At 40.1% G+C, this 18,651-nt stretch overlaps 1 protein-coding gene across 1 annotated transcript; it reads left to right on the top strand.

The window, feature by feature from the left end:
• The first annotated feature begins 959 nt into the window (after window positions 1–959).
• LOC138956336 (uncharacterized) lies at window positions 960–7,269 on the top strand. Its single transcript, XM_070327725.1, has 5 exons — window positions 960–1,507; window positions 1,837–2,054; window positions 2,487–3,029; window positions 4,175–4,347; window positions 7,132–7,269. Exons 3-4 carry the CDS (start codon window positions 2,580–2,582, stop codon window positions 4,217–4,219), a joined length of 495 nt encoding a protein of 164 aa, XP_070183826.1. The 5' UTR covers window positions 960–1,507; window positions 1,837–2,054; window positions 2,487–2,579; the 3' UTR covers window positions 4,220–4,347; window positions 7,132–7,269.
• Window positions 7,270–18,651: the final 11,382 nt, after the last annotated feature.

Raw genomic sequence — 18,651 nt, 5'->3', positions numbered from 1 at the left:
GATGTAAGGAACATTTTCTGCAAATCAGTTTATCCATGCACAGGCACCAGATTCAAACAACTTACAAGTCACCATGCCAGTCAGCTGTTCAGTATCACATTGTCCCATCAGATGTTCGGCTTTGGTTTGATTTAGATCCCCATATGTTTTGTCAATTTGTGCCAGTGCCACTCTTTTTCAGAACATATGTGATATAATATGTTTGTTAGAATTGATGTAGGCTAGGTGAACTTTGGTTAAAGAAGATAAAAGTAAATCAGGGATTATAAAATGGCAAGCGATTCCCAGAGCGCGGCGATTCACTGAGCGCGGCGCGTTGTGCAGCGCAGCGATTCCCAGCTATTGCTCTTACCAGCGCAGATTGTTGAATGCGCTTTATTTTTGTACATGCATGATTATCAGCAACATTTTACACTCTTTCTTTGGACACTCAAAAGCTACTTCAGGGCTGCAAGATTACAAAATTGCACTTTTTGCAGACTGAATATATATGCGTTCAAATCAAGCGGAAAAAACCCCACTGAAAAAACAATCTGCGCATGCGCAAATTCCAAAATGGCTGCTGAAGAGTTAACTGGTGTGACACCGATTAACAGTTCCGCGGCACTGTACTCGGATAATTTTTTAAAAACTCAGCTCCTTTCCATGTAGTAGAAGCCATTGCAATGACATGTAGTGATATGACTGCCAAGTATTCAAGGCCTGTGTCAGGAACTGAAAACTCTGCCTGAACAATCCTTCTCATTGCGGTCAATGCGCATGCGCTAACATGGGGAGATTAATCAGGTCGTGAACAACCTAACCCTAAACCTAACCCTTACCCTAATCCTAACCCAAACCCTAACCCATGGTTCGATCGGTCAAAGGGTCGCATTTTGTAAGTCCAAGATTGGCGCATGCGCATTGACAGCAATGAGAAGGATTGTTCAGCAGAGGTAGGCACGTTTTTACATCGGCGCAGCGATATATGGTGAATTCAGTTGAAAGAGTGAGAGAGAGAGAATGGAGCTCTGTTTTTCGTTTTATTGACAGTTTTATTTCTCAAATAGATCAGATAGATGTAGCTGTTGTAAACTTTGCGATTGTGAAGGAAATGTATCGGCAGAATACATTGCGCGTCGTGCCGCGCGCTGTGAATCCACTTCATTATAAAATTACAGTAATTGACACTCACACGTACTCCATAGCAATTAGCATTGGCAGTGAGAATTGAAATAGGCTTGGTAAAAATTGGTTGGGTACGGTAAAATTAAAAGGAAATCAAGAGCTGTTTGTATTCGCTAGATGTTTTATAAGTATGCAATTTGTTACTTTTACAGCAGCAAAACTTCAACTGCCCGCTGAATATCGAACTGGATAACGAAGACAATGTGGAGGCTTTACAGCTACAAGAGGAGGATGAACAGGAACGTGGGAATCAACTACAACCAGAAGTACCACCAGCCACGTCATCAGCATCCAAGCATACATGTGCAAGTGCACATCAAACTGGGAGGGAAACATAAATGTGAGCTTTTCAGATTAACAGTCTTTTTATCGTTTATATTCTTTTGAGTTGTTTTAAAGTTTGCCATTATATAATTGGTCTGATATACTATTATACATACTGCACGCTTCACTCCTGTTTACTTTTGCAGCAGAAATGCAACATTCAAAAATCTGTTCCTAATTTAAGTTTACAGGTATGATTATATGGTATTGTAAATGAATATCAGTAGTCAGCTTGTTACAGTAATATAAATAAACTAAAATTAACTTGTCATTGTTCCGGTTATTGAAGTGAAATGTACATTGTTTTGTAATTATCAATTATCAGCAATGTCATTTGTTCTTCAGATGTTTCTGCCATTGTCGAAACCAAGGATGTCAGCGTCCAATGCAATCTGATCAACGCCCCACCTCTAAAACGCAATGCGGTTCTAACCCTAAAGTGTGGGAACAGATGAGAGTGTGGGGAAGGAAGAACAAAAAGGCGAACGACAGCGCGCTGCAGCTGCGGAAGAGGACGAGCCTGCTGACGAGGGTGGAGGTGAACCAGAAGATCCGCAGTTCTTGTAAGTTTTCAATAGACATCTACTTCTCTACATTTTAAAAAGTAAGACAGAAGTCAAGGGTTACTTTGGGTGACAGTCAGCTATATTTTAGCTGCTATCATTGTGTCCTTTGTTTTTGTCTTTCTATCTCTGGTCTCTATCTCACTGGCCATAACCCCTTTTTGTCTATTAAATGGGGGAAAAACACCAAAAACATGTCAATAAACATTTTTGTTGTGACATTATTTAGCTTAATTTCTCATCACAAGTAAGAAGCTGATTTCATCTTAAATTTTTTTTTATACTGGATTTCACTGTCATTGCGACATGTATAACATGTAGTAATTATATCCATAGCACTAGCAGTGAAACAATTTGTACTTGTGTATGGCACATGTAGTTTCCATAGTAACCCTTTATGTGCTAAGAAAGTGTATAACCTGTGTGTTTTAGGAATGCTCCTGAGCCGAGACCCAGCCCCGACCTGGAAGACAAGTACATTGTCTTCCAGGCAAACTTGATGCAGCTGTTAGAGAGTTGTCCTCGATGCTCTCACCCTGCGAAGGCCTTCATATCGAAGACAGTGGGATCTTGCATCCACGTCCGACAAGACTGCTCCAAGTGCTGTTTCTTCAGAGAGTGGACCAGCCAACCGTACATAAAGCAGATGCCCTGCGGGAACCTGCTCCTGTCATCAGCTGTTGTGCTCTCTGGCTGCAGCCCGACAAAAATTCTCCGGCTGTTTTACCTGCTCAATGTGCGTTACATTTCGGAGAGCACGTTCTTCTGGCATCAGCGGCACTTCATTTTTCCTACAGTGGAAAGAAAATGGAAACGGAGCAGTCAGAGCTCATCTCGCAGCTTCAGGACGAGAGAAGAAGTCTAGAGCTGATTGGTGATGGGCGGTCAGATAGCCCAGGACACTGTGCCAAATATGGCACATACACTCTCATCGAACAGGGACTGGGGACAGTCCTGGATATACAGATTGTGCAGGTAAGAAAGATATTTAGGCGTTTCAGTGTCTCATACTCATAGACGCATCAAGGTAACTAATTACAATCAAAGTTTTGTAGAGAGGCATTTTTTTTCTTCAAAAATATTAACAGTAATGCATACCCAGTTCAAATCTTTTTTTTTAATCTGAATTTGACTCCTAGTTATCAACCAACCCCCACCCCACCCCAATCTCCCCCCTGACTCACCCGAGTAATTGGTGAGTGGGATTCCTTTGTGTCCGTCTTTTAGACCGAGTTGGATTTTCAGCGACTGCTTTTGACAATTGACATTTGAACTTGTCATGTACATGCCCGTTGAAACTATGTGCACGCTTAACTGGAAGTAGAACAACTCTAGATATAAACTGTGACGAATGCGATATTAAATAAAAGAGGGCAGGGAATCAAAATTCCTGATAACACGACGGTGCACAACCGATGTGCAGTGAAACCCGTTCATATTTGTTTGCAAACTGTCAGAAACTTTGGCAATAACATTATTAAACGAATAAAATGAGTGCCGGCTGCCGTAGCCGAAACAGTCGGCGGTCGTAACAGAAAAGTGGGGCGGCCGTATCAATGCATCGCTGGCAGTCGTAACTGCTAGCACGGCGACGCGTACCAAAAAAATACACATGCTCTTTTCCTCAGCCGATGACACAAACACACTTGCATATTGGGACACTGCTATTGATGCATTTCAGTTATGATACATCACATTACCTGATCGAATGACCGTTGTTGCTTCAAGCCTCTTGTAATCTCCACCATTTAAAAAGAAATCCCCAAATCGAACAATTTCAGCAAATACGACGCTGTCACAAATCTAAAACAGAAGCCTCAAAAATTAAATCGATAACATGTTAATCTTTTGCTGGCTTCGATAATTACGCCGCAATAATTATTAGTTTGGAAGTTACACACCTTTCGGGCTCGAAACCTTGCTGACTATGGGACTGCAGAATGCTATCGTAACAAACGGCGATTTTTTCTGTCGTAACACTTTCCCCGGCGTGTGGCTGGGACTGGGAGACCTGTAACTTTAATTGTAAATAGTACAGACATGGGTAAACTGTCAGATGATTTTGAATAAAATTAACACTGTGATCAGCATATTTTAATGCAATTTTCTGTTCTTTACAGGAGATGTCATCCAGTGGCCACCAAAATGTGACCTGGCTCGATTAGCTGGGAAATGGGCAGCCAGAGCTGGCTTCCCGGGCGTAGTTGGAGCGATTGATGGGACCTACATAAAGATACCAGGAACCAGGGATGCGTACATCTGCCGTAAAGGTTTCCCAGCGATGCATCTCCAGGTAACAGATTTGATCACTTTCTGTTTCAGATAGGTGGATTGTTAACGTTGGCAGAACTGAAAGGTTGGAGGACCTGACCATTATGGTGCCTGTGTATTTATTCCCTATTGAAATACTGGAGTAACACTGGCAGTGTCATTTCATAATTGGAATCTACTGTAATTTTAAGTCACTATTTGAATCTTTGAATTTAAAGACAAGTATTTAACGGCACAGTGCGCCTCCCGTAAACCATCACAGATACTGTCAGGCTTTTACACACAGTATAAACAACCTTCATTATGAACGCTCACCAAAGGGAACATCCTAGGTGCCTTACGTAAAGAGGCTGAGCGAGTAATTTTCAAAGATTTAATGTTGCGGATTGTCTTCAAGACAATCGGACCGAGGTGCGTTTTGGCGCTAGACCTAACTTTTAAAATCAAAATAATAAATTGACAGCGTGTTACACAAACATTCTTAAATCATAAAATAAATATTTTTTTCATCAAGACAAGATCATTAAAACTCGAAGTATTTGAAGTTAAAATAAGGAACGCCCAGAAGCAGGTTCACGTAAGGTTCGCCAGTTCCTGTGAATAGTCAAAAGTCATCGCGAGGGTTCTTGTGAACCACAGCCGTTTGTTTCGTGCATAGTCAGAGGTACATAATAACGTGCTATTGCAGACAAGCTCACAGCGAGTCGCATTCAAATTCCTGACGACTGCTTTGTCAAAAAAGGGAAACTGGAATAACAGAGTTCACGATGTCGATGGCTCCGGGGTAAGATAAACCATGCAAAACAATTTTTGTGTGAAAATTGCTCGCTCTTTACGGTAAGCACCTAGGATGTTCTAAAGCGGTGAGTGTTTCAATGAAAGGGTGTTTGTACTGTGTGTAAAAGCCTGACAGTATCTGTGATGGTTTACGTGAGAAATATTAAATGTTTAAACCGATATTGGGAGTTCAGACAAGTTTGAATTATGATGGTGTGTGGATTAATTCCAAGAAAACCATCATGAAAATGTACCTACGCCTCGTTTCTCTGACTTTTCTTTTTCTGTTGTTAGATCTATACATGTCATATACCACTACCCCCCGCGGGTTAGGGGGAAGAATTTACCCGATGCTCCCCAGCATGTCGTAAGAGGCGACTAACGGATTCTGTTTCTCCTTTTACCCTTGTTAAGTGTTTCCTGTATAGAATATAGTCAATTTTTGTGAAGATTTTAGTCAAGCAGTATGTAAGAAATGTTAAGTCTTTTGTACTGGAAACTTGCATTCTCCCAGTAAGGTATATTGTACTACGTTGCAACTATGCAAGCCCCTGGAGCAAATTTTTAATTAGTGCTTTTGTGAACAAGAAACAATTGACAGGTGGCTCTATCCCATCTTCCTCCCCCCCCCCCCCCCCCTTTTCCCCGTCGCGATATAACCTTGAATGGTTGAAAACGACGTTAAACACCAAATAAAGAAAGAAAAAAAGAACATATACCGCTTTTAGTGAAAGTTGAGGCAGCACTTTCTGATCAAATTTATTAAAAATTTGTTCAAGCATTTCTTGACTAAGCATGGATAATCACACCGGGGACTGTGTTCCGCCTTATTTCAGCCGGGCTTGTTGTTACTCCGTTTTGAGCTGTCACGCAAATGTAAGTGTCTGCACTAAAGTACAAACTATGTCTTCTAAAAAAACCTCATTTCCAGGAACGGATGTTTTTAGCACTAACCTAAGTAATTTGTCTCTCTATTGGTGTTATTTTTATCTGACAAGGTTTATTATGTGACCCCCATCAGCTTGAAATACGTGCAGGTTGTCGCTTTTTGGGCAAAAAAGCTGATCAAACTCAAGAAATGATAAGCAACGGTATCATGTTATGGTTTTTCTGTATCATAAGTTTGTTCTATAGTTTCTTGCTGTTATGCTGATGCATTTTCCCGAACCTGCTTTAAGGCGTTGAGGCACGAAAAGTAAAACCAAAACCCATGTCAGGCGAGTTTTGTTCCGCGCTGGACACCCAGAACAAAAGCAAGCCCAGTGGCAGTGCGGAACGCAGACAAAAATGCAGGAGGCCCAGCGCGGAACAAAACGTACACCACTTGCTTGTTTTGATTGCTTCTTATGACATAGTGAGGACGCATTGAAGCACGCAATTGATACAGATGATTATAGCTTTACCCAAAATAGTAAAAATACAGGAATATTTGTTGTTCAAATCCATCTTTGAGAGAAATTTACGTTGAACCTTCATTTTTCACTAAAAAACCTGCATGTATGCCTTCCATTCGGCTATTGTCAATTAACCAGGTAAGCAAAAGACGTTTTTAGCTGTCTACAAAGAAAACAATTATTCCCCTTTCTACTGACATTCATCAATTTTAGCTTAAATCAGTGTGAAAGTCATAGTTTGTGTTTTTATGAAGACACTTTCGTTTGCGTGACACTGAGCCCGGCTGAAAACGGAGTAACAACGAGCCCGGCTGAAATAAGGCGGAACACAGTCCTCGGTGTGATAATGGGGATGTTTACCCTTTAAAAACATGATTTTTTTTATTATTCTTTATCATTTCATATATGCATGTCAATTGTCATGGTTACGCTGAAAATGCACTCAATGATAAATGAATTATATGGGACAGTAGGCACCTCATTCACATGTTCTGCAGAGAGGAGCTGTGCTCAGCTCAGTCTTATGGTTTAGGCTAGCAAAGCATTAGGATATATACATGTAGCCTCTGTTGTGGTTGGTTTTTAGTTTCAGGCTGATAGATTATTTTTATATTGATTTACGCGACTTGTTTCAGGTTGTATGTGACAAAGACCTCCTCCTTCTGGATGTGTTTACGGGTTACACTGGGTCCGTGCATGACAGCCGAGTTTTCCCCAACTCAGATCTCCATGGAGTGTTGGAGTCTGACGCAAGTAAGCTGCCTCCAGAGTACCATATGATCGGGGACTCGGCCTACCCTCAGTCTCCGCAAGAACCTGCTGGTTCCATTCCGCGACAACGGCCATCTGACCCCTGTGGAAACTGCCTACAACAGAGCCCAGGCAAGGACAAGAGTTGACGTGGAGCGGGCTATTGGTTTGTTGAAAGGAAAATTCCGCAGACTGAAGGATCTCGAGATGACGAACATCCGTGAAGTTCCAATGTTAATTTTTTCAGCATGTGTCCTACATAACTTTATTATTATAGAAAATGGCTTGGACGAGGACGACATTGACTTGTCGGAGAGTGAAGATGAAGACGAGGACGGAGGTCAATGTGGTGGTGATCACTGCATGTCTGCAACACAAAAAAGACTGGAAATTGCAAATGTTTTTTCTTGAGAACTGTTCTATGTGTTTCAAGGACGTGTCGTATACCGTATATCATTCTACGAGGCTGAATTGATTGTAGATAACAAGTACTGCCAGTGTGTATTGAGTTGCATGTTTTTATGTGTTTCGTAATTTTCCATTTAAATTTTAATGTGTAGAATTAACTGGGTAAAGGTTGGGTTCCTGGTGAGATCTTAATCTGACTCACAAGAAACATACTGCCAAATGTTCAAATATGAAACTAAGTTATTATTTCTTTTTTCAGTTCAATGACATTTTCGTTATAAGATGACCAGACGTACCAAATAACCAAAGATGCTAATTAAAAAATATGAGTTTACAAAAAGGGGGAGACAACCTAAGGGAGAAATGCGAGGCACTCTAACAGCTGAGCACAAAACCAAAACTAGAAGATAATATTTGTAAAATAACTGTGACTCTAAAACGATAGTACAATAATAAGCAACAAAGTTTAGAACATAATAACTGAAAAAAACCACAACACAACGTAGTAAATAAAACTACAGTGATTGAGAGTTAGTATCGCAAAACAATAAAATTATGGTTATCTTACACACAAACTTAAGTAATTGACGATGTTGAGAAGAAATTGATAGAAATTCCTCTGAATCAAACGCCATTAATTCCAAATGTTCTAGTTTAAAATTGGTTATAAAGCACTGATTGGTTAATTTAGATCAATGTCAATGATGACCAGCAAAGTCACTATCTTCCTAGTTCAATATGATAAGCATCACTGTCTGAAGCATACTGAATTTTGACCAGGATTGTGCTACTCATAAAATACACAAGCATATGTTTGCCACTCAATGATTATACAGTGAGACTTGTCTCCACATATTGTTGTTAATCAATGAGCTATGTGTAGCTCCAACATAAACAACCAGAAGATTTACCTTCATTGTAAATGTTGTTCGTCCTTTGTTTTGGAAGATGACCGCAGACTCATGGTATGCTTGGATGTCTAGTCTGTCCATAAATAACTGATAAGCTTGTCCGGGCCAGGATTCCCGTTCCGCATGCGATTCTGCTACGCCATTATTGGAACTGAATATCAAGGTCTTTCAGAGAGGTTTTTAGTGTGTCCTTACAGATATATCTTTGCTTCGTCAAAAGAAACAACCTGCAGCGTACGGCAGCTGAAAATTAAAGGTACATATAGTTCAAACAATCATTCAACACTGTATTTATTTGACCTTACACAGACTGTAGGAAGAGGCGAACCGTCTTGAACAAAAAAATTGTCCGCAGGAAGCGACTCCAAGAACACAGACGACTCGAAACTGAGTGACATACCTTGTAGTCTTTCTATGAAAGTAGTGGTCCAGTGAACGATACCTTCTGCCTGTGGTTTGACTTAGAGTTAGACTCTTTGAGGATGTTGATAATGACGCACGACACTGACAGACTACAGAGAGTGAGTGGGGGGGGGGGGGGGGGGGGTGGACATTTTTGGGATTAAACACTGCCATGGAGTTTATTTTATAGGAATGTTTTTAAACCTAATCTCATTGTGTTCGTTTTGAATCAAAAGTCTCACCCCAAATTCCGACAATAAGTCAATATGTCCGCCGGGTATCGATATGGTTGCTACAAGGTTGCTTCGGTTACAATACGATGAATAATGTCGAGGAATTTGTGGCAAGTGGATTCAAGCTTACCAAGATACTATTTTCAACTTCCCATTCTGGAATAGTTGTTGGCATTTGTAATCATTGTCTCGTGTATGAAATCACGTCTATTTACAGTGGAACCCCTTTTAGACCCCCCTCCCCCTCCAGCCCCCTTCCTATTACAGACACCCCCCCCCCCCTCCCCCCTTTCCTAATCCCATTTCAGCCCTTGCTTTGTTCAGATTTCCTTGTCGACAATATTTACAGTGGAACCCCTTTTAGACCCCCCTCCCCCTCCAGCCCCCTTCCTATTACAGACACCCCCCCCCCCCCCCCTCCCCCCTTTCCTAATCCCATTTCAGCCCTTGCTTTGTTCAAATTTCCTTGTCGACAATGTCTGAACATGTATATGCCCCGATAAATTCTATGATCTTATTTTCCAAAATAAAGTCTAAAGAGGGTGTTCCACTGTAGCAGACACAGGCAATGTGTTGTCATATGAAAGGCAATTGTTGTTTTCAAAACAAAAGTACAGGTTACTCACATTTTTGGTGTCTGGTAAACACAAAACCATCACATCATACTCATAGTGGCAGAGTGGTGATCTACATGTATATATATATGTCTGATATTTGAAGGAAAATGGATGACAAAATAAACAACCTCTCTCACCACAACATCAAATTTATTTTCTTTCGCAGTTCTAAGAAAGTATTTTTGTGAATTAAGGTCCCAAGCACATAAATGCAGAACCTCAGGTTGGCCTATAATTATGTGTCAGGAAACAAAAAAATGACAAAAAAATTAGTTGGAATTCAAAGTCTAGCTTTTTTAAAATTTTTATTTATATATTTTTTTTGGAGGCCTTACAATATTTATTTGATGTAACACGCACTGAACATATAACAGGAACAAATCATTAGATTTAACCATATTTTTCATTTGCAACGAGTGTCATAATGTTTACCTTTCTTCAAACCATAATTCAAAATGGGGCTAGGGTTACGTTTTGTAAACTTGTGCACAAATTTAACGATCGATTTTGAATTTTTTTTATATCCTTTATTTTTATTTTTTTTTTTTTTTTATTTTTTTTTTTTTTTTAGTCTACAATTTTACAAATAATTTTTGTGTGTGTGTGCAGTGTGTACAATTACAATGATTTTTTAGATTTTTTATATATAGTGTGTACAATGAATTTTTTTTATTCTTTTTTGATTTCCTATATTTTTTTTATATGTATATATATTTTTTTTTTCAACATTTTTTTTTTTTTTTTTTTTTTGTGTGCAGTGTGTACAATTACAATGATTTTTTTTTAATTTTTTTTTTTTTAATTTTTTTTTTTTTTTTTTTCTCCAGTGTGACAATGATTTAAAAAAAAAATTTGTTTTAAACTGCGAAAAAAAAAAAGTGTGTGTGAACAGGGATTGTTACTGGTGTTATATCCGGACATACACAAAACACAAAAAGTAACTAAAAGTGTGTTTTTTCTCGACATTTTGCTAAATTGTAAAAATAAAGTCAAATTAAATTATTTATATGTATTTAACCTTATTTCAAGCCTCCATAGTTATTTTTAAGTGATTTTGAAGACATGTTTTATTTCGACGTCGAGGTAAAATTTCATGTCGGAGTAAAGCTCAAAATTTCACGCGGGAGTCGAGGCATCCCACCATAAACACATACACACACACACACCACACACACACACATACACCACACACACACACACAAACACACACACGCACACACACACATACACACACACACCACACACACACACACACACACACACACACAACACACACACAGTACGAGCTTGCACCTACCCTGATATTCAAGTTTTGGTTGTGGCACAGGCTCAGGCTCAGGGGAGTTAACTGAATAAAATAGGCAAAAATAATATAAGCATATTGACATTTCTCATACATACTTGAAAGATACCACTCATGAGATAACTATGTCGTACAAACCACAGTTCATGTGGATGATGTCATGTCAAAATGGGCTGGCAAGGCCCTGGTTTGCCACTGGGAATGATGCCAAAGTCACCGAGACAAACGTCATTTTGGAAACACTTTTGCCCCTGATGTTTCACCTGGCAGAATTTTCAGAACAAACACGTCACACACTACTTTTCAGGACGACGTTACTTTGCTTTGACGTCAAAGATTGCACGAGGCATTGGAAGAGATCGAGGTTACATTAGAAGCATCTTTAATTTGTACGCGTCGACTCAGGGATGTTTGAAGCTGAAGGCATGTATGTACAGTATTTAGGATAAACAGAATACTACATGGCTTGTAGTGTCGTACAAGTTTTAAATTCGTCGCTTTTGCTAATATTAAATAAACCTCGCATTTCAATATCAAAGAAAAGTAACTCGTGTAAATCTCGCGCGACACAGGAAGCCATGTAGTATTCTTTCTTTTTATCCCCGAGTACGCAGTAGGAGGGTCCAGCAGACTTTAATTGTGTGTGTGTGTGTGTGTGTGTGTGTGTGTGTGTGTCTGTCTCGACTTAACAGCTTATTGCTGGGAAACTACTGGGCGCAGTTCGTTCAAAAGTTGATACACTAACATGATAATAGGTCCGATTGATCGTATTAAAACTTCATAATGTTACCTGGGACCTAAATGCCCCAAAAAACACAAAAGTTCTTGACGGTTGGACGAATTCAATCGGAGCGACAGCCAGCCATTGAGCTGATAGAACAGCCGAACGCATGCGTCATGAAAAGCATGCGTATCGCATGCGAGAAGATTTGCAAGCCAGCCAGCGGGTGGGGATTAATTTGGTCTCGGCAAAGAAACTACAGTGCAGGGTTGGTCTCGGTGAGACTGAAAGAGAGACAGAGAGCACGAGAGAGAGCGACAGGGACACTGTGTCAGTGATTCAAGGTGGTGGCTTGGTGGCCAAAGGGATCCGGGTTCGATTCCCGGCATGGGCGGTCTATTTTTTTTTTTTTTTAATTTTTGTTTACTATTGTTTATTATGAACGTTTTAATGTTTTATTTTACTCTAATAATTTTTTTAATTGTGTAAAATAAATAAATACATTTTTTTTTTAATTCACGTGCACAAGACAAAAACTTTCATACTGTGCCAAAGTGATCCGAGTTCGATTCCCGGCATGGGCGGTCTATTTTTTAATTTTTTTAATTTTTTTTTTAATTCTTGTTTACTTTTGTTTATTATGAACGTTTTAATGTTTTATTTTACTCTAATAATTTTTTTTAATGGTGTAAAATAAATAATTTTTTTTTTTTTAATCCACGTGCACAAGACAAAAACTTTCATACTGGGGGAGCGAGCCAGTCTGAAGAGTACTCGGGTCCAGCGCCAGCGTTTTTTATCCCCGAGTACGCAGTACTAGGGTCCAACAGTGTGTCTGTCTGTCTGTCTGTCTCGACTTAACAGCTTATTGCTAGGAAACTACTTGGCGCAGTTCGTTCAAAAGTTGATACACTAACTTGATAATAGGTCTGATTGATCGTATTAAAACTTCATAATGTTACCTGGGACCTAAATGCGAAATAAATCACAAAAGCCACTCTTAACGGTGGGAGTTTTTGCGGTGGGAGGCTGGTCGCTTTGCGAACAGCCTGAACTAAAGGGGAGACTTGAGCGGCGAACACGTCACGCAGTGACGAGAAAAGCATGATTTGCAAGCCAGACAACGGGTGAGGAAATGGTCTCGGCAAAGAAATTACAATGCAGGGTTTGGTCTCGGTGAAAGAGAGACAGAGAGCACGAGAGAGTCTATGGCCAAAATGATCCGGGTTCGATTCCCGGCATGGGCGTTCTATTTTTTTTCTTTTAATTCTTGTTTACTATTGTTTATTATGAACGTTTTAATGTTTAATTTTACTCTAAGTTTTTTTTAATTGTGTAAAATAAATAAATATATATATTTTTTTTTAAATCCAAGTGACCCGGGTTCGATTCCCGGCATGGGCGGTCTATTTTTTTAATTAAAAAAAAAAAAATTTTAATTCTTGTTTACTATTATTTATTATGAATGTTTTAATGTTTTATTTTACTCTAATAATCCAAGCGGAGCGCGGGCGAAGCCCGCGCGTAGCGAGGTAGTTTTTTTTTTCATCTCCCAGCACTGAAAATTTTTTGCCAAGTGGTGTCTGTCTGTGAACATTGTTCTAGAATTCATCTTTTAGCACAATATTAGCGACACTGTTTGGACAATTCTATTAAAATTAGGCGTACAAACTGATTTTGTTTCGGGGAATCCTCTCAGAGGATCAGAATTTTCATATAATATCATCGGAAGCTGTTACAACGGGAAAATGTGAAACTTTTGTCACTTTTTAACATGGAATTTCATCTTTGAGCGTTTCAAGCGGACTTTAATAAAATAGTTATTTGCGAATTAAGCAGCGGAAGACACTCACCGGTTCAACATGTGTATGGTCATTAAACCTCAAAACATTTCAGTAAGTGGTTTAGACAAACACCTCCGACATGTGAGGGTGACTGGTTTGTAGCTGAAGAGTTTTTTTCTAAAGTGTGTTCTAAATACAAATGACGTACTGGTAATGATGTAATGAGTTGTTCTAATCTTGTTCTTGGAACTCTTGCTGTTCCAAGCTTGTTCTTAGCAAGTCTTGGTGACGAGAACAAAGACTATCAATGAAATCTTTAGAAATAACCTCTGACAACGACGACGATGACGACGACGACGACGATAACAACAACAACAACAAATGACATCGACGACGACGACGACAACAACAACAACAACAACAACAAAAACAACAACACGAGAACAACAACAATCACGACAACGAACATGACAACAACAACACCAACAACTACGACGACAACTACAACGACTGGGTTATGATGACATCACCAATGATTTAAAGGCCGTTAAAAAATCGTTAAATCCTATTTCTTCACTGATTCTTATGAAATTTTAAAGGTAGGTTTGTTGTCCCCAACTTATTTTCACTCCATACTTTTCCAGAAGAAAAACATAATATTGGCAGTTAAAAAACCGTTAAATTTCAATTCTTCACCGATATTTATGAAATTTTGTGGGTAGGTTCGTTGTCCCCAACTGATTTTCACTCTATACTTTTCCAGAAGAAAGACATAATTTTGGCAGTTAAAAACCGTTAAATTTCAATTCTTCACCTATCTTTATGAAATTTAGTGGGTGGGTCCGTTGTCCCAAACTGAATTTTAAGACATACTTTTCCAGACAAAAAACCTTATTTTTGGCAGTTAAAAACCGTTAAATCTCAATTCTTCATCGATATTTATGAAATTTTGTGGGTAGGTTCGTTGTCCCCAACTGATTTTCACTCCATACTTTTCCAGAAGAAAAACATAATTTTGGCAGTTAAAAACCGTTACATTTAAATTTTCACCTATCTTTATGAAATTTAGTGGGTGGGTCCGTTGTCCCAAACTGAATTTCAAGACAAACTATTCCAGTCAAAAAAAACTTATTTTTGGCAGTTAAAAACCGTTAAGTCTCAATTCTACACCGATATTTATGACATTTTGTGGGTAGGTTTGTTGTCAGATTTGACATGATGGCAGAATTGAAAGTGTGAGATATCCTGATGTTTCACAATTTATGCTGCATAATTCAGCCCCATAGGCGCTTGAATTTTAGGTGGAGTTGGGTTTTTTTTCAGCCCAAACCAGTAACCCCCACATGGTTTTCATGTCCCTTTCTGAGAGACTTCAAGAAGTTTCAATTTGACGTCATGATTAGCCTGCCGCATTAGCAAGTATGAAAACACGTCATCGATGACACATTTTAAGACAGAGAGAGAGAGAGAGAGAGAGAGAGAGAGAGAGAGAGAGAGAGAGAGAGAGAGAGAGAATCATGTACACACAGATGGACGACTTCGCTTGGGGTATGTACTGCCCGGCAGTACACATCTACTTTATTTTTTTAATTGTGTAAAATAAATACTTTTTTTTTAAATCCACGTGCACAAGACAAAAACTTTCATACTGGGGGAGCGAGCCAGTCTGAAGAGTACTCGGGTCCAGCGCCAGCGTTTTTTATTCTACATACGTAAGCGATACCGCTCGTCAGATAACAATATCGTTCAAACCACAGTTGCTGTGAATGAGGTCGTGTCAAACTAGTCTGGCAGGGACCTGATTTTCTACTGCTCATGATGCCGAGTCACCGAAACAAACGTCTTTCTGGGAACACTTTTGCGCTCGTCGTGTAACCTGGAAGGATTTTGAGGACTAACACGTGACTCTATGCTTTTAAGACTGACGTCTCTTTGCTTTGACGTCAAAGAGTACAGAGGCTTTGAAAGAGATCGAGGTTCCATTTGAAGCATCTTCAATTTGGGCGTTTCGACTGCGGGACGTTTGGAGCAAAAGACACGTACGCAATTACAGAAGTTAGGAGAAGCAGAATACTACAAGGCTTGCTGTGTCGTACCAGATTTACACTCGTTGCTTTTTCAATTATTGAATAGCTCGCTTTCGCTCGCACTTCAATCTTTAAAAAAAACCCTCGTGTAAATCTGATACGACACATCTAGCCATGTAGTATTCTCTATTTTTATGCACGTACCCAAAACAAAAGAGGAAGAGACACCGTGTGAGAGAGAGAGAGAGGAGAGAGAGAGAGAGAGAGAGAGAGAGAGAGAGAGAGAGAAAGAGAGAGAAATAGAGAGAGAGTAAGAGAGAGAGAACGAACGAACGAAAGAACTTTATTACTCAAGGATGGAGATTTTAGGCTGACGCCTAGTCTTACAATCTGTCCGTGCTAAACTAAGACATAAAATAGAGACAATAAAAGGACAATCATCAATCACAATCATACAGTATTACAAGAGAAAGAGAGAGAGAGCAAGAGAGAGAGAGAGGGAGAGGGAGGGAGAGAGAGAGACAGACAGACAGACAGAGGTACAGAGACCAGAACAGAAAGTGAGAGAGAGAGAGAGAGAGGGAGAGAGAGAGAGAGAGAGAGAGAGAGAGAGAGAGGGAGAGAGACAGACAGACAGCCAGCCAGCCAGCCAGCCAGACAGACAGACAAACAGACAGACAGGCAGAGATACTTAAATGTAAAAGACAACACACACACACACACACACACACACACACACACACACACACACACACACACACACACACACACACACACACCCCACACACACTCACACACACACACACACACACACACACACACACACACACACACACACACACACACACACACACACACACACAAACTTTCACACCCCAGTGGTACATATATACCTTCATATTTGTCTTTGCCTTTTCCTTTCTTCCTTCTCTTCTTTTCTTTCTTCTTCTCTTTCTCCTCTTTCTTCATCTCTTTCTCAAATTCTTTCTTTTTCTTTTCCTCGTCTGACTCTCTGCAACAACACGCTCCCATCCTGAGGCTTCACCTGCAGACAGGTAAAGGTAGACCTAAAGGTAATGAAAGTGGTACAGGTAAAGGTAAAGGTAAAAGTAAAAATAAAGGTAGAGGTTGAGGAAATGGTAATGGTAGAGGAAAAGGGAAAGGTAAACGTAAAGGTAGAGGTAAAGGTAAAGATAGAGGGAAAGGTAGACGTAAAGGTAAACGTAATGGTGAATGTAGAGGTAAAGGTAGAGGGAAAGGTAGAGGGAAAGATAGAGGGAAATGAAATGTAAAGGTAGATGGAAAGGTAGAAGTAACGGAAATGGTACAGGTAAAGGGAAAGGTAGAGGGAAAGGAAAAGGCATAGACAGAGGGAAATGTAGAGGTGAAGGTAGAATTAAAGGTAAAAGTAAAGGTAGAGGTAGAGATAAAGGTAGTCACTTTAATAATTATGTTTGGACGTAGGGGAGCGAGATGATAGAGATCTCAACTACTCTCGGGACAGCGTTATGATGGCGGTGCCCACTCCTCTCCCTCGCTGCCTTTACCTACCCCGGCCCTCAATACGTGCAGGTATCCATTTCCAGCTGGGTGGACTGGAGAGAGGGCGGAACAATGGGGCGGTTGTATTCTCCCACCATCTCCAGCGTGAGAAGCAACGCTCTAACTTTACGTCATAAATCATAAAGTAGCGGATGTGTTAGAGTGCAGATCTGCACGATCATTTCCTTTCTTGGAAAATCAGGTGTATGTATATTTTGCTGTTCTGAATGTCCTCGATCAGCCTTTCATTTTTCGTACAACTGTACCCCTACCAGGGGCGGACCTAGTTGTGGATAAGGGGGGGGTTCCAAATTGGAGCAGGGGTCCAGGGGCCGCGCAGGCCCCGGTGGGGTCCATGGGCAAAGCCCTGGTGGGGGGTCTGGGGGGCTTTGCCCCCCAGATGCTGAAGGAATTTTATTTTTTTAGGTCAATCGGAGGCCTCTCGTGGAAGATAACAAGGTAAAACAAGTCGCGTAAGGCGAAAATACAATATTTAGTCAAGTAGCTGTCGAACTCACAGAACACGTGGAATTGACAAGAAGAGCGGGGTATTCGTTGCGCTGAGAAGGATAGCACGCTTTTCTGTACCTCTCTTTGTTTTAACTTTCTGAGCGTGTTTTTAATCCAAACATATCATATCTATATATTTTTGGAATCAGGAACCGACAAGGAATAAGATGAAAGTGTTTTTAAATTGATTTCGAAAAAAAAAATTTGATAATAATTTTTATATATTTAATTTTCAGAGCTTGTTTTTAATCCGAATATAACATATTTATATGTTTTTGGAATCAGCAAATGATGGAGAATAAGATAAACGTAAATTTGGATCGTTTTATCAATTTTTATTTTGTTTTACAATTTTCAGATTTTTAATGACCAAAGTCATTAATTAATTTTTAAGCCACCAAGCTGAAATGCAATACCGAACCCCGGGCTTCGTTGAAGAGTACTTGACCAAAATTTCAACCAATTTGGTTGAAAAATGAGGGCGTGACAGTGCCGCCTCAACTTTCACGAAAAGCCGGATATGACGTCATCAAAGACATTTATCGAAAAAATGAAAAAAACGTTCGGGGATTTCATACCCAGGAACTCTCATGTCAAATTTCATAAAGATCGGTCCAGTAGTTTAGTCTGAATCGCTCTACACACACACACACACACACGCACGCACACACATACGCACATACACCACGACCCTCGTTTCGATTCCCCCTCGATGTTAAAATATTTAGTCAAAACTTGACTAAATATAAAAAAACACGGATGGGGGGTGGGGGGGGTTCCGGGCACCCAGGAACCCCCCCCCCCCCTAGGTCCGCCCCTGCCTACCCCCTTCTTCGCCCCCCCTCCACCCCCCCCCCCACCCCCACCCCCCAAATGTGCGTGATTGGTGGATTTTATCTGATCAACATTTCTGTGGTAGTGACGTTTGTTGGGGTAACAGCAATGAA

Source organism: Littorina saxatilis, unplaced genomic scaffold (genome assembly GCF_037325665.1).
Source record: "Littorina saxatilis isolate snail1 unplaced genomic scaffold, US_GU_Lsax_2.0 scaffold_332, whole genome shotgun sequence".
NCBI classification, from domain to species: Eukaryota; Metazoa; Mollusca; class Gastropoda; order Littorinimorpha; family Littorinidae; genus Littorina; species Littorina saxatilis.
Note: the sequence above shows the minus strand (reverse complement) of the source record. Positions and strands in the feature narration are given on the sequence as shown.

What these genes read in the sequence shown, in the direction of transcription:
- LOC138956336 (XM_070327725.1), top strand. Translation starts at nt 2,580, where the DNA reads ATGCTCTCACCCTGCGAAGGCCTTCATATCGAAGACAGTGGGATCTTG. An exon ending in TGGATATACAGATTGTGCAG is followed by an intron (nt 3,030 to 4,174) that starts GTAAGAAAGATA and finishes TGTTCTTTACAG; the next exon opens with GAGATGTCATCCAGTGGCCA.